The sequence below is a fragment of the Oncorhynchus clarkii genome, chromosome 12 (genome assembly GCF_045791955.1).
Source record: "Oncorhynchus clarkii lewisi isolate Uvic-CL-2024 chromosome 12, UVic_Ocla_1.0, whole genome shotgun sequence".
Lineage (NCBI taxonomy): Eukaryota > Metazoa > Chordata > Actinopteri > Salmoniformes > Salmonidae > Oncorhynchus > Oncorhynchus clarkii.
In genome coordinates this window covers 29,227,865-29,253,608 of record NC_092158.1, presented here as the reverse complement: position 1 = coordinate 29,253,608, position 25,744 = coordinate 29,227,865, and the positions used below count along the sequence as shown (strand labels likewise).

The following is a 25,744-nucleotide window of genomic DNA, read 5'->3' as shown; positions in this document are numbered from 1 at the left end:
TTCATGCTCCTCTGTGAGGAAGACAGAGCTTCCTTTGCGAGAGCACAAGCTTGGTGTAGGCGCTCACGAAAGCGACTAACATAGTCCAACACATTCTCATCTCTGGTACACAACTCTTGGGACAAGAACTGTTCTTTAAGGACTTTCATTGGTCCTCTCACTGTGTGACCAAACACTAGTTCAGCCGGGCTGAAACCTAGGGACTCCTGCACAGTTTCACGAGCAGCAAACAAAACTAGAGGAACTCCCTCATCCCAATCTTTCTCAGATTCCAAACAATATTTACGTAGCATAGACTTCAGTGTCTGATGCCATCTTTCAAGCGCACCCTGAGACTCTGGGTGATAGGCGCTTGACACACGGTGCGTAATTGACAAGGATTTTAACACCTGCTTGAAGAGCTTGGAAAGGGAATTGGTACCTTGATCGCTTTGTACCACCTTAGGTAACCCGAATGTCGTGAAGAATTTTATTAAGGCTTTACTCACTATCGGAGCTGTAATCCTTCTCAGAGGAATAGCCTCAGGGTATCTTGTAGCCATACACATTATCGTTAACAAAAACTGGTTACCCGATTTTGTCTTCGGTAACGGTCCGACACAATCAACCACCACATGTTCGAATGGTTCACCTATGACAGGTATGGGACAAAGAGGAGCGGGAGGAATAACCTGATTTGGTTTTCCTGTTATCTGACATGTGTGGCATGTCCGACAGAACTGAGCCACATCTTGTTTTAAACCCGGCCAAAAGAAATGTCGAAGGATCCGATCATAAGTCTTTGTGATTCCTAAATGACCAGACCACTGGTGATCATGAGCAAGGGATAACACATTTTGTCGAAAGGCTGTAGGAATCACTATTTGGTAAACAGCATTCCAATCTCCACCCGCGTCAACATGGGATTTCCATTTACGCATGAGGAGATTACCATCAATGAAGTAAGCCACATTCTTCTTCTTCACCTCTTCCAATGAGACAACACTAGTAAAACATTTAGCACGTTTGTCGTCAACCTTTTGGTTAGCAATCAGCTGCTCACGAGTGACTGGTAACTGTATTGCATCAGCAATAAGTTCAACGTTCTTTGATTCTTTCCTGGGCTGTTTGTCAGAGGTGATCAGTTTCTCAGAGGTATCACACAATCCATCCTCTTGATCAACCTCTTTGAACAGAACAGTGTTCGACAAATCTATCACGTCACCCTCTTGTAGTGCCTGAGCACGAGTGACAGCACAAGCGGGGAACACATGTGGATAACTCTGTGCCAGCTCATTCGAGAGAGAGCGGTCACTTTTATCCAATACTTCCAATACGGGTACTACCTTTCCTCCGGCAATATCGTTACCCATTATAAAGGTCACACCTTTCACTGGCAATATAGGACGTACCCCCACTCTGAATATTCCACTGATTAACTCAGTGTACTTTCACAAAGTGCAATGGCACGGGGACAAAACCCATTTCAATACCCTGCACTAACACACTGGAACCACAGTATGTATCGTCAGATAAGGGCAACACATCAGACAATATAAACGACTGCGCCGCACCAGTATCTCTAAGGATTTTAACCGGACGCTGAGACGCTTCGTCATTCGTTAGGGACACAAACCCCTCGGAAATGAATGGTTCATAACTGCGGTCGGGGACTGAGACTTTCAAACTACAGTTACCCTGAGGCACCTGTTTTGTTGCAGACCTCACAACCGTACGAATTAGAGCAACACCTGTTGGCGGCTTGACACGAAGAGGCATCCCTTGTTTGCGTTTAACCAGGAAGCAATCATTAATCATATGTCCCACTTTATGACAATAGAAACAGGAACGCTCCTTCTTCTGGCGTGCTTGATATACTACTGCTGGCCGACTAGGGCTAAAGGTAGGAAACTCAGTGGCTCTACTCTCAGTTTGAGCCGAAAACACACTCTTGTGCGTCAACACAAACTCGTCTGCCAACACAGACGCTTCTGCCAGGGAGGATACTTTCTGTTCATTTAGATAAACTACAATGCGTTCGGGTAAGCAATTTTTAAACTCTTCCAACAAGATTAACTCCCGGAGAGAGTTGAAATCAGTTACCTTACTAGCAGCATGCCATTTATCAAACAGATTTCCCTTGTCTCTAGCAAATTCCACATAAGTCTTACTAGAAGACTTTCTATGAGACCTAAATCTCTGTCGGTATGCCTCAGGCACAAGCTCATAGGCACGAAGAACAGTAGCTTTGACCACTTCATAATTCAAACTGTCCTCTAGAGGTAGCGCTGACAAAACCTCTTGGGCTTTACCAGTTAATTTACACTGAAGTAATAGACACCATACCTCTTCAGGCCACTTCAATGCTACGGCTATACGCTCAAATACACAAAAATAGGAGTCAACCTCCGACTCTCTGAACAAAGGTACTAAGGCAATCTGCCTACTAATGTCAAACGTGTTTGAGGACACAGCTGGTGAGGACGACTCACTAACAGGAACAGTAGGAACGAAGGCTAGCCTCGCTGTCTCTGCCTCCAGTTCCATCTGGCGCATTTTGAACTCCAACTGCCTTTGTTCTCTATCTGCCTCAATTTTACACATCTCCAACTGGAGAGTCTCTCGCCTAATTTGGGCTCTCTCTTCCACCTCTAGTTGTAACTGTGCTAAACGGACATCCCTCCTGGCATCACCGTTTGACAGTGGGGAGAGTGGATCAAAATGGGACAATGTGGCTGGTGTTTTAGCCTCGCCCTCATTATCAGACACCAATGGGCTTACAGGAGCAGCAACATCCCCTACAGGGTTAGTATGCTCAGGCAGCGGTAACACAAGCACCTGCTCTTCCAACAATACATTTAACACCAGCTTTTTAACCTCCGACTTAACTACATTCTGTGGAATCGATACTGAATAATGGTCAGCCAAGGTCATTAAATCAACTCTACGACATTTGTCAAAAACCTCCCACGAAGGGTTATCCAAAAAGGACTTCAAATCAAAAGTAGCCATCTTACACTACTTCACAAGAGCCATCGAAAATAGCAAACACTAATGCTACTTCAGCTATAACGTTCAACACTGAACTATACCACTATCAACAATCTACATGAGCGGCATGGGTGTCAGTAAAGACAGATCCCGGATGAGCCCCCACTTATGTTACGAATCCCTTTTGGCCCGGCAGTCTAGGGGGGGTGGTAGTGAGACCCGTAACATAACTCATGTAAATTATAATTGTGACAAAGTAAGTGTGAACGAAATAACCACGACAACCGAAATAATACCGTCAAACTCAGGGTTTATTTATAAACACACGGTAATGGGGGGAGCAGGAAAAGGGGCTGAGCTGGACCCAAGGAAAGAAACAATAAGTATTCAAAACACCCCTAAGCTAGACTAGCCTATTTCAACAACAGCTAACTAACTAACCAAAAATACAGTGGGTGGTCCGCCCAGTTCTAACTAGTGTATTTAACAAAGTTCACCTACGGGTAGTGTATGCCCATGGGCGACTTGTCTTGGTTTCCCCCTTTTCCCACCAGCAACAAACAAACACCATAACCAAAACAATACTCACAGGAGATGACAAAGTGATTTGGAGGTGCTCAAACAAAAGAAGAGGTTAAGACGCAAAGAGAGAGATCTACATACATGGCATTTACAAAGAGATTGAGCTACTGAAATCTATAAAGAACAGAGATCTACCAACATGGCATTACAAAGAGATTGAGCTCTAGAGCAAACAAATGATGGGGTTTTTAAACCATGGGGAAGGAACTGTGATAGGGTAGGAAACAGGAGGAGGTGTGTCTTCTGATTGATGGGTTGATTGTTGACTGATTGGGGAGTGATGATTTTCACCTGTGAGGGGAGAAGGAGAGAAAAGAAACACACACACACAGGATACTTGTATCCGTAACATAGGTATTCGCACATCCCTGATACATACACTAGGACAATGGTCACTTTTTTTGCCCGCTTTGAGGACAATACAGTGCCACTGACAAGGCCTGCAACGAAAACATGCGGACTCTCCTTCACTGCAGCCGAGGTGAGTAAAACATTTAAACGTGTTAACCCTCGCAAGGCTGCAGGCCCAGACGGCATCCCCAGCCGCACCCTCAGAGCATGCGCAGACCAGCTGGCCAGTGTGTTTACGGACATATTCAATCAATCCCTATACCAGTCTGCTGTTCCCACATGCTTCAAGAGGGCCACCATTGTTCCTGTTCCCAAGAAAGCTAAGGTAACTGAGCTAAACGACTACCGCCCCGTAGCACTCACTTCCGTCATCATGAAGTGCTTTGAGAGACTAGTCAAGGACCATATCACCTCCACCCTACCTGACACCCTAGACCCACTCCAATTTGCTTACCGCCGAAATAGGTCCACAGATGATGCAATCTCAACCACACTGCACACTGCCCTAACCCATCTGGACAAGAGGAATACCTATGTGAGAATGCTGTTCATCGACTACAGCTCGGCATTCAACACCATAGTACCCTCCAAGCTCGTCATCAAGCTCGAGACCCTGGGTCTCGACCCCGCCCTGTGCAACTGGGTGCTGGACTTCCTGACGGCCGCCCCCAGGTGGTGAGGGTAGGCAACAACATCTCCACCCCGCTGATCCTCAACACTGGGGCCCCACAAGGGTGCGTTCTGAGCCCTCTCCTGTACTCCCTGTTCACCCACGACTGCGTGGCCACGCACGCCTCCAACTCAATCATCAAGTTTGCGGACGACACAACAGTGGTAGGCTTGATTCCCAACAACGACGAGACGGCCTACAGGGAGGAGGTGAGGGCCCTCGGAGTGTGGTGTCAGGAAAATAACCTCAACGAATTCAACGAACTGAATTAGTCCACTCACACAGACAGCATCGTGAAGAAGGTGCAGCAGCGCCTCTTCAACCTCAGGAGGCTGAATAAATTCGGCTTGTCACCAAAAGCACTCACAAACTTCTACAGATGCACAATCGAGAGCATCCTGGCGGGCTGTATCACCGCCTGGTACGGCAACTGCTCCGCCCACAACCGTAAGGCTCTCCAGAGGGTAGTGAGGTCTGCACAACGCATCACCGGGGGCAAACTACCTGCCCTCCAGGACACCTACACCACCCGATGTTACAGGAAGGCCATAAAGATCATCAAGGACAACAACCACCCGAGCCACTGCCTGTTCACCCCGCTATCATCCAGAAGGCGAGGTCAGTACAGGTGCATCAAAGCTGGGACCGAGAGACTGAAAAACAGCTTCTATCTCAAGGCCATCAGACTGTTAAACAGCCACCACTAACATTGAGTGGCTGCTGCCAACACACTGACTCAACTCCAGCCACTTTAATAATGGGAATTGATGGGAAATGATGTAAAATATATCACAAGCCACTTTAAACAATGCTACCTAATATAATGTTTACATACCCTACATTATTCATCTCATATGTATACGTATATACTGTACTCTATATCATCTACTGCATCCTTATGTAATACATGTATCACTAGCCACTTTAACTATGCCACTTTGTTTACATACTCATCTCGTATGTACAGTGCCTTGCGAAAGTATTCGGCCCCCTTGAACTTTGCGACCTTTTGCCACATTTCAGGCTTCAAACATAAAGATATAAAACTGTATTTTTTTGTGAAGAACCAACAACAAGTGGGACACAATCATGAAGTGGAACGACATTTATTGGATATTTCAAACTTTTTTAACAATTCAAAAACTGAAATATTGGGCGTGCAAAATTATTCAGCCCCTTTACTTTCAGTGCAGCAAACTCTCTCCAGAAGTTCAGTGAGGATCTCTGAATGATCCAATGTTGACCTAAATGACTAATGATGATAAATACAATCCACCTGTGTGTAATCAAGTCTCCGTATAAATGCACCTGCACTGTGATAGTCTCAGAGGTACGTTAAAAGCGCAGAGAGCATCATGAAGAACAAGGAACACACCAGGCAGGTCCGAGATACTGTTGTGAAGAAGTTTAAAGCCGGATTTGGATACAAAAATATTTCCCAAGCTTTAAACATCCCAAGGAGCACTGTGCAAGCGATAATATTGAAATGGAAGGAGTATCAGACCACTGCAAATCTACCAAGACCTGGCCGTCCCTCTAAACTTTCAGCTCATACAAGGAGAAGACTTGGCTGCATCTCTGATCAGAGGCCCATGATCACTCTGGATGAACTGCAGAGATCTACAGCTGAGGTGGGAGACTCTGTCCATAGGACAACAATCAGTCGTATATTGCACAAATCTGGCCTTTATGGAAGAGTGGCAAGAAGAAAGCCATTTCTTAAAGATATCCATAAAAAGTGTTGTTTAAAGTTTGCCACAAGCCACCTGGGAGACACACCAAACATGTGGAAGAAGGTGCTCTGGTCAGATGAAACCAAAATTGAACTTTTTGGCAACAATGCAAAACGTTATGTTTGGCGTAAAAGCAACACAGCTGAACACACCATCCCCACTGTCAAACATGGTGGTGGCAGCGTCATGGTTTGGGCCTGCTTTTCTTCAGCAAGGACAGGGAAGATGGTTAAAATTGATGGGAAGATGGATGGAGCCAAATACACGACCATTCTGGAAGAAACCTGATGGAGTCTGCAAAAGACCTGAGACTGGGACGGAGATTTGTCTTCCAACAAGACAATGATCCAAAACATAAAGCAAAATCTACAATGGAATGGTTCAAAAATAAACATATCCAGGTGTTAGAATGGCCAAGTCAAAGTCCAGACCTGAATCCAATCGAGAATCTGTGGAAAGAACTGAAAACTGCTGTTCACAAATGCTCTCCATCCAACCTCACTGAGCTCGAGCTGTTTTGCAAGGAGGAATGGGAAAAAATTTCAGTCTCTCGATGTGCAAAACTGATAGAGACATACCCCAAGCGACTTACAGCTGTAATCGCAGCAAAAGGTGGCGCTACAAAGTATTAACTTAAGGGGGCTGAATAATTTTGCACGCCCAATTTTTCAGTTTTTGATTTGTTAAAAAAGTTTGAAATATCCAATAAATGTCGTTCCACTTCATGATTATGTCCCACTTGTTGTTGATTCTTCACAAAAAAATACAGTTTTATATCTTTATGTTTGAAGCCTGAAATGTGGCAAAAGGTCGCAAAGTTCAAGGGGGCCGAATACTTTCGCAAGGCACTGTATATACTGTACTCGATACCATCTACTGTATCTTGCCTATGCTGCTCTGTACCATCACTCATCCATATATCTTTATGTACATATTCTTTATCCCCTTACACTGTGTATAAGACAGTCGTTTTGGAATTGTTAGTTAGATTACTTGTTGGTTATTACTGCATTGTCGGAACTAGAAGCACAAGCATTTCGCTACACTCGCATTAACATCTGCTAACCATGTGTATGTGACAAATAAAATTTGATTTGATTTGACTTATATCTAAGGAAAACACCCCACTTACAACATATTTTTCTGGGGTATTTGTAAATATGTGGTGGATCAAGGTTGATTTTGTAGGGTCCATCAGATTTGGACGCATGGGCTTATTAATTAACTGGGTCAGATTTAATTTAACATAAAAATCCTTTAAACAATCAGAGTCAAGGTTTCCACAGGCAAAGTCCCAACGATTAACACTTCAGAGGCTGAAAAGGAGGCTATTAAGTCAGTGAGTTCTATTAGCACACATTTCTTAGCAGAGGGTGGACGGTAAACTCCCATGATTGTTATTGTAGAGTTACTTCCTAATTGGAGACTTAAGGCCAAAAATTCTAATTGCTTTGGGATGGTAACAGATTTTAACAGTGAACAGAAAGGTGATATTTTACATATGTCTACACTGCTCCCTGTACCCTTCCTATCTGCCATAAATACTCTGTAACCATCAATAGCAATCTCAGAATCCATTTCTTTCTATTTTTTCTGGATTTTTGTGAAAGGCCCAGATCTTAATATCTTCTATTTTAGACAATAGTATGTTTAAGTGCATATTTTCTAACTCTTACTGTCTTTGTATTCCAGTGGTTTATCAATACAAGCCAGATCATTACATATTAGATTTGTTGTTTCAGACCTAACAGAAGATTTCAAGGAAATGGGCACAATATTGCCATATACAACACCTCTATGCTTGTGAGCACATGCAGTATGATAGCTAGATACAAGCCTGTTGATAGTATCGGAGGGGCTAATAGTGGTCTCCCTATTGTAGCTAACAGAACTATTTGTGAAATGTAGGTCAGCAATCAAAAAATAACTGTCATCAAAACTATTGACAAAAACCAGTAGTTTCAACATTGGAACTAACAGCCATTGCAGGGAGGTAAATTAACAGGCACAGGATAACTATTTATAACACACTCATCAGAAGCCAGCATCCCGGAGTCGCCTCTTTACTGTTGACATTGAGACTAGTGTTTTGCGGGTACTATTTAATGAAGCTGCCAGTTGAGGACTTGTGAGGCGTCTGTTTCTCAAACTACTGTAGACACTCCTCTTTCTATTCTGGTTAGAGGCAGTTTGCGCTGTTCTATGAAGGGAGTAGTACACAGCATTGTACGAGATCTTCAGTTTCATGGCAATTTTTCGCATGGAATAGCCTTAATATCTCAGAACAAGAATAGACCGCCGAGTTTCAGAAGAAAGTCCTTTGTTTCTGGCCATTTTGAGCCTGTAAACGAACCCACAAATGCTGATGCTCCAGATACTCAACTAGTCCAAAGAAGCACAACAGTTTTCAGCTGTGTTAACATAATTGCAAAAGGGTTTTCTAATGATCAATTAGCATTTTAAAATTATAAACTTGGATTAGCTAACACAACGTGCCATTGGAACACGGGAGTGATGGTTGAAGATAATGGGCATCTGTACGCCTATGTAGATATTCCATAAAAAAAAATCTGTTGTTTCCAGCTACAATAGTCATTTACAACATTAACAATGTCTACACTGTATTTTTGATCAATTTGATGTTATTTTAATGGACAAAAAAAAAATCAAAAACAAGGACATTTCTAAGTGACTCCAAACTTTTGAACGGTAGTGTACATGGAAAAAGAGTTAAAAAATAAATCATAAGGAAGTATGTTTTGAAGTGTCTCCTCAACTCCTAAACGTACTCACTGTCAACTGCGTCTATTTTCAGCAAACTTAACATGTGTAAATATTTGTATGAACATAACAAGATTCATCAACTGAGACATAAACTGAACAAGTTCCACAGACATGTGACTAACAGAAATTGAATAATGTGTCCCTTAACAATGGGGGGGGGTCAAAATCAAAAGTAACAGCAGTATCTGGTTTGGCCACCAGCTGCATTAAGTACTGCAGTGCATCTCCTCATGGACTGCACCAGATTTGCCCGTTCTTCCTGTGAGATGTTACCCCACTCTTCCACCAAGGCACCTGCAAGTTCCCGGATATTTCTGGGGGGAAAGGCCTTAGCCCTCACCCTCCGATCCAACAGGTCCCAGACGTGCTCAATGGGATTGAGATGCGGGCTCTTACCTGGCCATGGCAGAACACTGAGATTCCTGTCTTGCAGGAAATCACACACAGAACGAGCAGTATGGCTGGTGTCATGCTGGAGGGTCATGTCTTCCCCACATGAGGGAGGAGGATGTCTTCCCTGTAAAGCATAGCGTTGAGATTGCCTGCAGTGACAACAAGCTCAATCCGATGATGCTGTGACACACCGCCCCAGACCATGATGGACCCTCCACCTCCAAATTGATCCCGCTCCAGACTACTGGCCTCGGTGTAGCGCTCATTCCTTCGACGATGAACGCAAATCCGACCATCACCCCTGGTGAGACAAAACCGTGACTCGTCAGTGAAGAGCACTTTTTGCCAGTCCTGTCTGGTCCCGCGACAGTGGGTTTGTGCCCACCGTGATGTCTGGTGAGGACCTGCCTTATAACAGGCCTACAAGCCCTCAGTCCTCTCTCAGCCTATAGCGGACAGTCTGAGCACTGATGGAGGAATTGTACGTTCCTGGTGTAACTCGGGCAGTTGTTGTTGCCATCCTGTACCTGTCCCGCAGGTGTGATGTTCGGATGTACTGATCCTGTGCAGGTGTTGTTACACGTGGTCTGCCACTGCGAGGACGATCAGCTGTCCGTCTTGTCTCCCTGTAGCGGTGTCTTAGGCGTCTCACAGTACGGACATTGCAATTTATTGCCCTGGCCACATCTGCAATCCTCATGCCTCCTTGCAGCATGCCTAAGCCATGTTCACGCAGATGAGCAGGGACCCTGCGCATCTTTCTTTTGGTATTTTTCAGAGTCAGTATAAAGGCTTCTTTTAGTGTCCTAAGTTTTCATAACTGTGACCTTAATTGCCTAACGTCTGCAAGCTGTTAGTGTCTTAACAACCGTTCCACAGGTGCATGTTCATTAATTGTTTATGGTTCATTGAACAAGTCCTTTACAATGAAGATCTGTGAAGTTATTTGGATTTTTATGGATTATCTTTGAAAGACAGGGTCCTGAAAAAGGGACATTTATATCTGAGAGATATGAGATTTATTTTATAGTGGAATTACGCATCTACCTTGACGTGGAAATGCTCGATTCACATACATTTTTCGTCCAGGTACCGGGTTACCTTCAGACGAGTCCTGTGTCACTTGTGGGTGTCGTAGAGTAAAACAAAGAATACAATCGTGTCCGTGAGAGTCATATTAGTGTGTAGCCCAAACCATTTGGACGCTACAGAGAGATGTTGGCACATCAGCGTTACAGACTTCAGATGCGAGTCCCATGATGGTTTTGTGAGTATAGCTCAGTAAACTACTGACGAGTCACTCACTTTAGGACTTGCCTGACAGTCATGTCAATGGACTAAATACACTGCTCAAAAAAATAAAGGGAACACTTAAACAACACAATGTAACTCCAAGTCAATCACACTTCTGTGAAATCAAACTGTCCACTTAGGAAGCAACACTGATTGACAATAAATTTCACATGCTGTTGTGCAAATGGAATAGACAACAGGTGGAAATTATAGGCAATTAGCAAGACACCCCCAATAAAGGAGTGGTTCTGCAGGTGGTGACCACAGACCACTTCTCAGTTCCTATGCTTCCTGGCTGATGTTTTGGTCACTTTTGAATGCTGGCTGTGCTTTCACTCTAGTGGTAGCATGAGACGGAGTCTACAACCCACACAAGTGGCTCAGGTAGTGCAGCTCATCCAGGATGGCACATCAATGCGAGCTGTGGCAAGAAGGTTTGCTGTGTCTGTCAGCGTAGTGTCCAGAGCATGGAGGCGCTACCAGGAGACAGGCCAGTAGATCAGGAGACGTGGAGGAGGCCGTAGGAGGGAAACAACCCAGCAGCAGGACCGCTACCTCCGCCTTTGTGCAAGGAGGAGCAGGAGTAGCACTGCCAGAGCCCTGCAAAATGACCTCCAGCAGGCCACAAATGTGCATGTGTCTGCTCAAACGGTCAGAAACAGACTTTTTGTGTTTTTGTACCTCCATCTTTGAAATGCAAGCGAAAGGTCATATTTATAGCCATCACGCTGGTTGTAATTCCGATAGTGTCCACAAGATGGCAGCAGTGTGTGTGCAAAGTTTCAGATGGATAACTTGGCGTATGACTGATTCTCAAGCCTTTTAGTGTGAAGTCCCCAGGTACAGTTGGGCAAATCGTGAAGGAGACATTTGCATTCATATTCCATTTTTCTGCAAGAATATCTTCAAATCTGTATACTTGGACTTTGATTTAGCTTTTCCAGTATTAGTATCCATATTATAAGTTCAACATTTTCAAAACAACCAGTTTTCATAACATCATAACTCTCTGAATATCCTTATAATTTTTGTCCAAAATGAAAAGGCATGCTGTCGTACAAGGTTAGAAGCTACATTTTACGACATATACATGGTTTCCGGATACTCCCGTAAAGCCCAGCTCATTGGCTATCTAGCTAGCTTTGTTTGACCCCAATTGTTGCTTATTTGAAAAAGATAGTCGTTCAAGTGATGGCCGCCCATGTCATCGACGTGCCATGAAGGCGTCGCTCTCTGACCAAATATGGTGTTCTGTAGGATATACTACTCCCTAATGAAATAGTGAAGTCTCGTTACCTTCTAGGATCTCTGAGGAATAGATATGAAAGTGTTTCCGTTGAAACAACGTTTAGGGTGAGATTTTCACAGATTCCTTTCTTTGCAAATCGAACGAGTGGAAATACAAAATCGATCGTGCATGATATATGGACCTTTTTAGAATATGAAAAATGATTTTATCTAACAAAACGACACTTCATGTTATCTCTGGGACCCTTTGGACGATAAATCAGAGCAAGATTTTCAGAATGAAAGTACACATTTCACCTTCAGAGGTGAAATAATCAAACCTATTGCGGTGAAAAAACAATTTTGTTGTTAGGAGCAATAGCATGGCATTTTTTCGCAGTAATAGCTACTGTAAATTGGACAGTGTAGTTATATTAACAAGAATTTAAGCTTTCAGCCGATATAAGACACATATTTACCGACATTTGTTGTTACTCTAAAATCTGCGATCTTGACATAACGCGCTGAATGATTTACAACTGTCCCGTTGACGGAACGCCGATCCTTACGTTTTTTTAACTGACTTGTCTAGTTAAATATAGGTTAAATAAAAATATGAATGTTTGCTATAGGTTATTGAGGCAATACAAACATAATGTGACTAAAATTAAAGGATATTTAGTTGACTAAAATAGCCCACAGTTTTCCTAATTTTGACAATAACTAGACTAAATCCTTATTCAAATGGTATAAATGTGACTAAGACTTAATGATATTTTAGTCAAAATGACTATGCCTAGACTAAATCTAAATAAAAAAAGAGTGCCAAAATTAACACTGATCTGAATGCATCTGAGAAGTTGAATATATTAAACTTTGATCAACTTGAAATGATAGTTTGTTAACTTGATACATGGACAATTAATGCCATATATACCATATTGAAACAGAATATTTAAATATTGAATTACATTTATTTAGAATTTTAAAATTGAATGCAATATTTATACAATTCAGTTTCAAATAATGAAAAAGTTAAATTTATGAATTCAATGATTTCAAAATATTTTTTTAAATGCAATATCCTAATACAACTTCAGAATGATGGAATTCAAATACATTTTCTCAAGTAAAAGTACTTTTTTTTTGGCCGTGTATTTGAAAAAAGCTCATACACAGAGAATTTGTTTTGTTGTTGTTGTTATAAAAAAAATACCAGTTACTCAAATACACATGTATTTGAACCCAGGTCTGATATGCATATGAGGATGCATGCATTTACAGATGTGTCCTTAGCTCCCAGTAGTAACCAACCTCTGCTGTCTGTCCGTTTCAGGGTCTGTTGGCACGGGGCGAGTGGCCTAACCCGCTGCGGGAGAAGAACGTGGCGGTGAACAGCTTCCTGCGTTCCTGGCTGCCACGGCTGGGCCATACCCAGTTCCTGGATGTGGGGGCGGGCTTCGTGCACTCTGACGAGACCATCTCCACCAGGGACATGTTTGACTTCCTGCACCTGACAGCGGCGGGCTACCGGGCCATCGCCAAGCCCCTCATTGACCTGCTGCTGCAGATACTGGAGGAGACGCCTGAGGAGAAAAGAGCCTCGCTGGTCTGAGAGCCACGGCCCAGGGGCCACACACCCACACAGCCAGGGGCATGCCTCACTCATTCACTCTGCTGGGGAGTAGCTGGAATTTGCCTAAAACCACTAATCCAGGATCTGGTCCTAGATCTGTCCTAGATCTGATCTGTTCCTAGATATATCCTAGATCTGATTTGGTCCTAGGTCTGTTGTTAGGGGCAAGATCTGTGGCAACTTCTACCTCTACAGGGAATGGGGGGGGAGTAGTCAGGGGTGAGGCATGCTCCTGTCTATTGAGATGGGGTCAGATCAAGATGTCACTTGCTGGGCCAAGCAGAGAGAATGGGCACTCATTTGAGTGGAACTGGAACTGCAGGAGAGGAGGGGGAGTGCATGGGTTCATGTGCGTGTGTGCAGGGAGACATAGTTGACGGTGTGGAGAAGTGAAAGAGAGAGCGACAACAATACTTCCAGAGACATCGTACACGCTGTAGCAGCAACAGAGGATAGAGAGAGATCCGACACCTGCACAAGCTGTAGAGAGGCTAATGGCAAACATGCATAGACTCTGAGAGAAGAGAGACACACACACACACACACAGACACTGTATTAGACTTTAAAATGTCAACTTTGCCAATTGTTATGTAAATTAGATTCCTACTTGGGCACAGCTTAACAGCACAGTAATAAACACTCCTATATATTCCCTTTCAGAAATCTGTTTGAGTTGGCTCCATATGCCCCAGTCTAAACCAACAGCCCTTTAAAAGCTCTAAACCGCCATCCGAGTACCAACTGTAATCTTCTCTCCTCCCTCCCTCACTCTGTGCCTTGACACACATAAACGGTGAAGTCCAGCTATCCTCCCATACCTGCCTTCTGCCACACACACACACACACACACACATTGGCTTTCTCTCCCTTTCTTACACATAGGAAACTACTCTCCTACAGACTCCAATACCTGCTTACTCTGTCTCTCGCCTACTCTTCATTCTGTCCCTATTTTGTCTCGTTGTGTGTAGTATACAGAACTCCGATCCATCCCAGTCCACACTACCACCTGCCTCCTAACATATGACATTGTCGCAGGACGTCTTAAACAGTTGCATCATGATAAAGCTACTGACATGGAATTACATAGATTTAATAGTCTACTACCACACTAAAACCCAACCACAGGTCACAATCCTGTTTTGTCTCTTCCTGGTGCAGTTGAACTGAAGTGGTTTCTGAGGTCCTCTTGCTCTCATGTTACTAGCTACTGTCTTTAAGGAAATGTAGCTTCTTTTTTTTACAACCAAATCTCTGTTTTGATTTCAATGGCAAATTTATAGAAGGGTTCAAACACTTTTTGTTTTTGTTTTGTGTGATTTCACTTGTTTTTGAGAAACTTACCCCAGCCATCATTTCCTCGTCCTCGTTGTGCAGTACTGGGGCTCTGAACAAATGTAACTTTATGCGCAACTTTATATTTCATTTTGTGCGACTCAAGCCGTCAAGCCCCTATCCAGCTGTTTCATTTTCTATGTAGCCTGCTGCTAGAATGGGCGGAGAGATATCACTCGAGTTGTCTGTTTCATGTGTACAACATCTAAAGACCTGCATCACTATACTGAGAGCTTTTCTGTTTTTAAAAGGATGTATTTGGGTGTTTCGGAGCCCCCGTACTGCACATCGAGGATAACGAAAATGAATCGCTGGTTGGGGTAAGTTTCTCAAAAACAAGTGAAATCACCAAGTGTCTGGACATGCCATATACATTTATTTTTTTTATGATTTGGTTGTAAAAAGCTAAATTGTCTTTTAAGCTCTACACATATTATTATTGTGGTGTGTGTGTGTGTGTGTGTGTGTGTGTGTGTGTGTGTGTGTGTGTGTGTGTGTGTGTGTGTGTGTGTGTGTGTGTGTGTGTGTGTGTGTGTGTGTGAACCTTCAACACTGGCTTGGGTGAGAAGTGTGTACAGTATGTGTCACTTATGGTTGATTGTATGACTGTTTAGAAGTGACCCATTTGTATATAATACATATATGTGAAGCTTGGATAGATGGCCTTGTATTGCGGATGTGGTAGTGTTTGTAAGATAATTAACGATAGCGAGTATCTGTATTTGGTGCAAACTACGCTATATTCTCACATGCTTAAGTGTTCCAATAAAGGACCATGAATGTACATAATTTGTGGTGTTGCTTCATTTCACTTGATTTTAAGGTGTAAGTGTGAAAAGTTATTTTATCATCAAGGTTTGTGATTAGCTAGCATATCTGCGATTTAGTCACTGCATTACTAACTTGCGGGATTCCCATTTAACCTCTAGAGCGGCTATTCCCAAACTGGGGTACGCAATGCCGTCAGGGGTATGCCAAATTAAAATGTGATTCACTCGAAAGTCGTCTTAATTCTCACTCACAAAACTCCAGTGGCTTATTTTTCAAATTGGCATGTTTCGTTTCTAAATGTCTGCGCAAGAGTGAATGTTTCATAGAGTTGTGAGATAGTACTTTTGCACATATAACACACTGTGGCTGAGGAATGGCACTACTCCCGATATAAGTGAACCCCAAACTAATGTAGTTCTCATCATATTTGCTCATTTCTGATGGTCAAACGTCCCTGTCTGTTGTTCGGGGCTTTCCCGGGTAAGGGGGCAGTAGCTCTTCGGCTGCATTAGATTCACAACTGTCAATGTCCATGCTAGCTGGGCTAGCAACAAATGTAGAATTACTCATGCTAGCATTGGATGTGCTCGTGGAAGCAGAACAACTTGTGTCGTCAACAGGTGCAGGTGTAGTACTGCTAGTCAAAGCAGTACTACCAGTAGAGCTGATGTGTGCTGGTTATCAAGAGGCAAAGTATTGACAAATTTTTTAAATTTAGAGACGGGCTTAAAGTTAACTTGCTAGTTAAATAAAGGTTACATTTAATTATCACTTGTCTGACTGCTTGCATGATGACGAGTGTCTCACACGACTGGCCTATCTGGGTGACTGCCTGAATGATCTGAATCTAGGATTACAGGGACTCTGCAACTATATTCAATTTGCGGGACACTGTCTGCAATAACGAGAACAACACACAAGTCTTTCCATCATTGAACTCAAACTTATAGATAATGTCATGTGATATAGCAAAGCACCTGCGTGAGCTGGGTTTGCAATTACGCATGTACTTTCCCAAAACGGACGACACTAACAACTGGATTCGTTATCCCTTTCATGCCCTGCCTCCAGTCCACTTACCGATATCTGAACAAGAAAGCCTCATTGAAATTGTAACAAGCGGTTCTATGAAAATGTCATTTAATCAGAAGCAACTGCCAGATTTCTGGATAGGGCTGCGCTCAGAGTATCCTGCCTTGGCAAATTGCGCTGTTAAGACACTGATGCCCTTTGCAACCATGTACCTATGTGAGAATGGATTATCGGCCCTCCCTAGCATGAAAACTAAATACAGGCACCAACTGTGTGGAAAATGAATTAAGACTGAGACTCTCCCCAATACAACCCAATATTGCAGAGTTACGTGCATCCTTTCAAGCACACCCTTCTCATTAACCTTCGCCCCAGTCTGAGGGCCTGAGCACTCTTGCTCCGTTCGTCTTTCCCTTGATCCTGACTAGTCTCCCAGTCCCTGCCGCTGAAAAACTTCCCCACAGCATGATGCTGCCACCACCATGCTTCACCGTAGGGATGGTGCCAGGTTTCCTCCAGATGTGACGCTTGGCATTCAGGCCAAAGAGTTCAATCTTGGTTTCATCAGACCAGAGAATCTTGTTTCTCATGGTCTGAGTCCTTTAGGTGTCCTTTTTTCAAACTCCAAGCGGGCTATCATGTGCCTTTTACTGAGGAGTAGCTTCCGTCTGGCCACTACATTAAAGGCCTGACTGGTGGAGTGCTGCAGAGATGGTTATCCTTCTGGAAGGTTCTCCAATCTCCACAGAGGAACTCTGGAGCTCTGTCAGAATGACCAACGGGTTCTTGGTCACCTCCCTGACTAAGGCCCTTCTCCTCCGATTGGTCAGTTTGGCCGGGTGGACAGTTCTTGGAAGAGTCTTGGTGGTTCCAAACTTCTTCCATTTAAGAATGATGGAGGCCACTGTGTTCTTAAGGACCTTCAATGCTGCAGAAATGTTTTGGTACCCTTCCCCAGCACTGTGCCTTGACACAATCCTGTCTGGGAGCTCTACGGACAATTCCTCTGACCTCATGGCTTGGTTTTTGCTCTGACATGCACTGTCAACTGTGGGAGCTTATATAGACAGGACATGAATTGGAAAGGCACACACCTATCGATTGAATATACCACAGGTGGACTCCAATCAAGTTGTAGAAACATTTCAAGGATAATCAATGGAAACAGGATGCACCTCAGCTCAATTTCGAGTCTCCAAGCAAAGGGTCTGAATACTTATGTAAATAAGGTATGTTTTTTTATTTTTATGAATAAGTAAAAATGTCTAAAAACCTGTTTTAGCTTTGTCATTATGGGGTATTGTGTGAAGATTGATGAGGGAATTTTTAAAAAATGTTTAAGAATAAGGCTGTAACGTAAGAAAATGTGGGAAATGTCAAGGGGCCTGAATACTTTTCGAATGCACTGTATATATATTTTTTGATGTTGTTGGGGGAAACAAACTCAATATAATTTAAAATGACTAAAACCAAATTGAAACTGTGTAGAAATGATAATGGACCAACATGCATACCGTTCATTGACTGTGTCCAGCTCGCTAATAATCACGCAATGAAAGCTAGATAGTCAGGGAGCATCGAGATTATTTTTTTTTAAACAATAGAGAACTAATTTTTGCAAGTTTTGACAGCAATGAAATGTTTTATAAATTCAGTGCGGCCCTTCGGACGTCGTTGAAGAACGAATGTGGCACCCTGGGCAAAATTTGTTTGATACCCCTGCTGTATATGGATCTAACAAATATTGTTTATCATGACGTCCAACACTAGGGCATGTTTAGTGATATTGAATATATCCAGTTACATACGTAAAGTACGTTAGTATTAATGTATACAATTTATGTACTAAGATTTTGCGTGTCAGAAACAACACATAGATAAGTGTCATCTGCCGTTCCAGAAAAATGTTAATACTTTGACATTCAAAGGATTGATAGTAACCCCAGTACATAACATCAGGCAAATCCAGTAACCCATGCATGTACAGTACCAGTCAAAAGTTTGGGCACACCTACTCATTCAAGGGTTTTTCTTTATTTTTACTATTTTCTACATTGTAAAATAATAGTAAAGACATCAAAACTATGAAATAACACATAGGGAATTATGTACTAACCAAAAAAGTATTGAACAAATCAAAATATATTTATTTATTCTTTAAAGCTCTTAACAAGCTTTTTTAAAAAACCTTTATTTAACTAGGCAAGTCAGTTAAGAACAAATTCTTATTTTCAATGACGGCCTAGGAACAGTGGGTTAACTGCCTGTTCAGGGGCAGAACAACAGATTTGTACCTTGTCAGCTCGGGGGTTTGAACTTGCAACCTTCTGATTACTAGTCCAACACTCTAACCACTAGGCTACCCTGCCGCCCGCTTCATGAGGGAGTCAGTCACCTGGAATGCATTTCAAATAACAGGTGTGCCTTGTTAAAAGTTAATGTGTGGAATTTCTTTCCTTCTTAATGCGTTTGAGACAATCAGTTGTGTTGTGACATGGTTGCTACTGTTTGAGGAGAGTGCACAGTTTTGAACATGAAAAGTTATTAATAAACAAATTAGGCATATTTGGGCAGTCTTGATACCAAATTCTGAACAGCAATGCAATGGTTCATTGGATCAGTCTAAAACTTTGCACATACACTGCGGACATCTAGTGGCCAAAATCTAAATTGCAACTGGGCTGGAATAATACATTATGGCCTTTCTCTTGCATTTCAAAGATGATGGTACAAAAAAATACCTAAACATTGTTTTTTTTTTCTTTGTATTATCTTTTAACAGATCTAATGTGTTATATTCTCCTACATTCCTTTCACATTTCCACTAACTTCCAAGTGTTTCCTTTCAAATGGTACCAAGAATATGCATATCCTTGCTTCAGGGCCTGAGCTACAGGCAGTTAGATTTGGGTATGTCATTTTAGGAGAAAATTGAAAAAAAAAAGGGGCCGATCCTTATTAAGACATGGTCAGTCAATATGGAACATTTTGAAAGTACAGTCGCAAAAACCATCAAGCGCTATGATGACACTGGCTCTCATGAGGACTGCTACAGGAAATGAAGACCCAGAGTTATCTCGGCTGCAGAGGATGAGTTCATTAGATTTACCAGCCTCAGAAATTGCATCACAAATAAATGCTTTACAGAGTTCAAGTAACAGACACATCTCACCATAAACTGTTTAGAGGAGATGTGAATCAGGCCTTCATGGTCGATTTGCTGCAAAAAAAAAAACTAAAAGAACACCAATCAGAAGAAGAGACTTGCTTTGGCCAAGAAACACGAGCAATGGACATTAGACCAGTGGAAATCTGTCCTTTGGTCTGATGAGTCCAAAATTAGATATTTGTGTCTTTGTGAGACACGGAGTAGGTGAATGGATGATCTCAGCATGTGTAGTCCTCACCGTGAAGCATGGTGGTGTGATGGTGTGGGAGTGCTTTGCTGGTGACACTGTCAGTGATTTATTTAGAATGCAAGGTACACTTAACCATCATGGCTACCACAGTATTCTGCAGCTATACAGTCGTGGCCAAAAGTTTTGAAAATGACACAAATATTAATTTTACAAAAGTCTGCTGCCTCAGTGTCTTTAGATATTTTTGTCAGATGTTACTATGGAATACTGAAGTATAATTACAAGCATTTCATAAGTGTCAAATGCTTTTATTGGCAATTACATGAAGTTGATGCAGAGTCAATATTTGCAGTGTTGACCTTTCTTTTTCAAGACCTCGGCAATCCGCCTTGGCATGCTGTTAATTAACTTCTGGGTCACATGGCAGCCCATTCTTGCATAATCAATGCTTGGAGTTTGCCCACCTGCCTCTTGAGGATTGACCACAAGTTCTCAATGGGATTAAGGTCTGGGGAGTTTCCTGGCCATGGACCCAAAATATTGATGTTTTGTTCCCCGAGCCATTTAGTTATCACTTTTGCCTTATGGCAAGGTGCTCCATCATGCTGGAAAAGGCATTGTTCATCACCAAACTGTTCCTGGATGGTTGAGAGAAGTGACTCTCGGAGGATGTGTTGGTACCATTCTTTTTTTATGGCTGTGTTCTTGGGCAAAATTGTGAGTGAGCCCACTCCCTTGGCTGAGAAGCAATCCCAGACATGAATGGTCTCAGGATGCTTTACTGTTGGCATGACAGAGGACTGATGGTAGCGCTCACCTTGTCTTTTCTGGACAAGCTTTTTTCCGGATGCCCCAAACAATCGGAAAGGGGATTCATCAGAGAAAATGACTTTACCCCAGTCCTCAGCAGTCCAATCCCTGTACCTTTTGCAGAATATCAGTCTGTCCCTGATGTTTTTCCTGGAGAGAAGTGGCTTCTTTGCTTCCCTTCTTGACACCAGGCCATCCTCCAAAAGTCTTCACCTCACTGTGCGTGCAGATGCACTCACAACTGCCTGCTGCCATTCTTGAGTAAGCTCTGTACTGGTGGTGGCCAGATCCTGCAGCTGAATCAACTTTAGGAGACGGTCCTGGCGCTTGCTGGACTTTCTTGGGCGCCCTGAAGCCTTCTTTACAACAATTGAACCGCTCTTCTTGAAGTTCTTGATGATCCGATAAATGGTTGATTTAGGTGCAATCTTATTGGCAGCAATATCCTTGCATGTGAAGCCCTTTTTGTGCAAAGCAATGATGATGGCACGTGTTTCCTTGCAGGTAACCATGGCTGACAGAGGAAGAACAATGATTCCAAGCACCACCCTCCTTTTGAAGCTTCCAGTCTGTTATTCAAACTCAATCACCATGACAGAGTGATCTCCAGCCTTGTCCTCGTCAACACTCATACCTGTGTTAACGAGAGAATCACTGTCATGATGTCAGCTGGTCCTTTTGTGGCATGTCTGAAATGCAGTGTAAATGATTTTTGGGGATTCAGTTCATTTGCATGGCAAAAAGGGACTTTACAATTAATTGCAATTCATCTGATCACTCTTCATAACATTCTGGAGTATATTCAAATTGCCATCATTCGAACTGAGGCAGCAGACTTTGTGAAAACTCATATTTGTGTCATTCTCAAAACTTTTGGCCACGACTATATACCATCCCATCTGGTTTGCGCTTAGTGGGACTATCATTTGTTTTTCAACAGGACAATGATCCAACACACCTCCAGGCTGACCAAAAAGGAAAGTGATGGAGTGCTGCATCAGATGACCTGGCTTCCACAATCACCTGACCTCAACCCAATTGAGATGAGTTGGACATATATGGGAACTCCTTTAAGACTGTTGGAAAAGCATTCCAGGTGAAGCTGGTTGAGAGAATTCCAAGAGTGTGCAAAGCTGTCATCAAGGCAAAGGGTGGCTACTTTAAAGAATCCAAAATATATATTTTTTGGTTACCACATGATTCCATGTGTTATTTCATAGTTTGTCTTCACTATTATTCTACAATGTAGAAAATAGTAAAAATAAAGAAAAACCCTTGAATGAGTAGGTGTTTCTAAACTTTTGACTGGTACTGTATATTAACTGAATATGCTAGTCAACAACAACCATTGTTGATTTTTGGAATTTGTTTTACCTGTAGCCTAATCTGACTACTGTTATCATCAATCAAATGCATTCTAACAACTGATCGGCAATTGCAATAGAGCTTTGAGAATTTCCAATTGAATTTACTAAACATGGCCGTTAATAATTGCATAATAACACAAGGCTACTACAACAATAAACGTATAGGCTATTTATTAAATTGGTTTGCCAGCTCCAGGTAAGCTACACAAGTGGCACAAATTGATTTACAATAACTCCAGTGATATCGTCATTTCAACATCTTTATTGTATTAAATGGCAGTCTACAATGGCATATACAGCGCATTCAGAAAGTAGTCAGACCCCTTGATTTGTTCCACATTTTGTTACATTACAGCTTTATTCTAAAATTGATTCAATGTTTTTTACCTCATCAGTCTACTACACACAATATCTCATAATGACAAAGTGAATACCGCTTTTTAGAAATGTTGGCAAATATATATATTTTTAAGTAGGTGTGTAGGTGTGTCCAAACTTTTGACTGGTACTGTACATGTAGGTATATTTGTCTGTTTGCTCATCTAACTGTACTTCGTTTAAAAAAAAAAAATTGTTTCTGACCCTTGAACTTGCTCCTCCAGTTGAGTTGTAAGGGGTGGAGGTCCATGTCTGAGACAGCACGCACACACCTGCTCAGAGACCTATAAAAGCTTCCTGGTGCTGTGCATCGGCCTCACTTAAAGAGCAGCACCACCCCAGGTAACAGACATCCAGCCTCACTGAAACTCTCGAAGGGAGGCATGGGGCTTATAAAGAAAGCATAGGATATAGCCAACATTGGAAAATGGAGGAATTGAATGACCAGGCGTAAAGTTGCTGAAAGACAGCAGATATTATTTATTGGAAAGAAATGTAAGAATTAAATGTTTGCCATTTGAAATATGGATCATTTTCATCAAAAGTAATTTAAAGGTTATTAATGTGTCTAACAGTGGCATTTTGTACTCTAAAGTTTGAGGATGAATGTTTGGTGTTAGATTCAAATGTGTTTGGTTGTGTGAAACATTGAATGTTAAGTTGCTTGCTTCTCAATATTTTTATCTGACACATCCCCCTCTCCCTTTTTAGCTCATCTCCTCTCTCAGTCCCTCACCATTAAGTTTGTCGCTCTTGCACTGACTCTCTTGTTGGCAGTAGGTCAGTATTAGCTCTAATGTTATATGACATAGTACATTGTTTTGTGTAGAGGCCTGAACTCTATAGCTAGCTGAGTACAAGTAAGAGACAAAAATATCTCCACTCATAGTTAACTTCTATCAGATTATTCTGTCTTCATGTTCTCTTCCCTACAAACCCTCATCTTTCTTCCATAATAGCAATGGATTGCTCTGGTCTCTCCCTCATTTTACCCTCCACTTCTCTGTACCCCCAGGATGAAGCTGTCCAAGAGCTTCGACAAGCTGCATGAGTATGCCCAGACTGCTTCCCAGACCCTGGCCCCCTACGGCGATGCCTTCAGCACCCAGTTCCTTGATACCTCCAAGCAGGTGCATCAGATGGTGATGGCTGATGTCGAGGACCTCCACACCCAGCTAGAGCCCAAGCGTAAGAAGCTGCAGCAGGTCCTCCAGAAGCACGTTAAGGAGTACCGCAAGAAGCTGGAGCCCGTCTTCCAGGAGTACGTTTCCAAGCGCTGCGAGGATATGGACACCTTGAGGGCCAAGCTGCAGACCCTGGTTGATGAGATGCGCGCCAAGGTTGAGGAGACCAAGTCCAAGCAGATCCCCATAGTTGAGGTTGTCCGCACCAAGCTGACCGAGTGACTGGAGGAGCTGACGCCCCTACGCTGATGAGTACAAGGAGCAGCTTGTGAAGTCAATCTGAAGTGAAGGAGGTGTCCACATACACCCCTGACCTCCTGACCTCCAAAGTAAGGTGGAGCCCTACTTAGAAGTCCTAAAGAGCAGGGTCATGGACTTCTAAGATACCGTCTTCACGGCCATAAAGGCATAACAACCTGTGACCCTGGTCAGTTAGGACTCCACCTCCCCTCAACTATGTAACACACTAACTGGCAGCCTCCTCGCAACAGCACATTACAACAAGAACGGCTGAGACTTGCACAGATACACTAACTGGTGAATGTCTCCACGTAGTGGCCACCTTCACTGTGTGATTCCATCCACATTAACATGGCCTGTCTCAGTTTCAAGCTTGCTATTGCTTGGTGAAAGAAACTTGGTGTACCTGGGGTGTAATCATTACTCCAAATGAAAACTAGCATTTCTATTGGAGAGATTCAGGTTGGTCCTTCCCTGTTTGCTGAACCTGTCCAATAGAAATGCTAGCTTTGCAAATGTTTGGAGTAATGATTACACCTCATAGGACCCTGTCTTTCAAAGATAATTCGTAAAAATCCAAATAACTTCACAGATCTCCATTGTAAAGGGTTTAAACAGTGTTTCCCACGCTTGTTCAATGAACCATAAACAACTAATGAACATGCACCTGTGGAACGGTCGTTAAGACACTAACAGCTTACAGACGGTAGGCAATTAAGGTCACAGTTATGAAAACTTAGGACACTAAAGAGGCCTTTCTACTGACTCTGAAAAACACCAAAAGAAAGATGCCCAGGGCTCTTGCTCATCTGCGTGAACGTGGCTTAGGCATGCTGTAAGGAGGCATGAGGACTGCAGATGTGGCCAGGGCAATAAATTGCAATGTCCGTACTGTGAGACGCCTAAGACAGCGCTACAGGAAAACAGGATGGACAGTTGATCGTTCTCGCAGTGGCAGACCACGTGTAACAACATCTGCACAGGATCGGTACATCCGAACATCACAACTGCAGGACAGGTACAGGATGGCAACAACAACTGCCCGAGTTACACCAGGAACGCACAATTCCTCCATCAGAGCTCAGACTGTCCACAATAGGCTGAGAGAGGCTGGACTGAGGGCTTGTAGGCCTGTTGTAAGGCAGGTCCTTACCAGACATCACTGGCAACAACATTGCCTATGGGCACAAACCCACCGTCGCTGGATCAGACAGGACTGGCAAAAAGTGCTCTTCACTGACGAGTCACGGTTTTGTCTCACCGGGGGTTATGCTCTGATTCGTGTTTATTGTAGAAGGAATGAGCGTTACACTGAGGCCTGTACTCTGGAGTGAGATCGATTTGGAGGTGGGGGGGTCCGTCATGGTCTGGGGCGGTGTGTCATAGCATCATCGGACTGAGCTTGTCGTCATTGCAGGCAATCTCAACGCTGTGCGTTACAGGGAAGACATCCTCCTCCCTCATGTGGTACTCTTCCTGCAGGATCATCCTGACATGACCCTCCAGCATGACAATGCCACCAGCCATACTGCTCGTTCTGTGGGTGATTTCCTGCAAGACATGTATGTCAGTGTTCAGCCATGGCCAGCGAAGAGCCCGGATCTCAATCCCATTGAGCACGTCTGGGA

The 25,744-nt window shown here is 43.0% G+C and overlaps 1 protein-coding gene and 1 pseudogene across 7 annotated transcripts in view; both read left to right on the top strand.

Annotated features, from left to right (window-relative positions):
- The window catches only part of LOC139422999 (platelet-activating factor acetylhydrolase IB subunit alpha2-like), a 64,182-nt gene extending 48,418 nt beyond the window's left edge, over nucleotides 1-15,764 (top strand). For 3 of the 7 annotated variants that reach the window (XM_071174543.1, XM_071174541.1, XM_071174538.1), the window contains one exon: nucleotides 13,340-13,809. In XM_071174543.1, coding sequence (XP_071030644.1) covers nucleotides 13,340-13,618 — 279 coding nt within the window. In that variant the 3' untranslated portion in view covers nucleotides 13,619-13,809. Of the gene's footprint in view, nucleotides 1-13,339 lie in introns of all 7 variants that reach the window. The other 4 variants (XM_071174536.1, XM_071174537.1, XM_071174542.1 and 1 more) reach the window with 4 other exon arrangements.
- Nucleotides 15,279-24,226, top strand: LOC139422436 (apolipoprotein A-Ia-like; annotated as a pseudogene).
- Nucleotides 24,227-25,744: the final 1,518 nt, after the last annotated feature.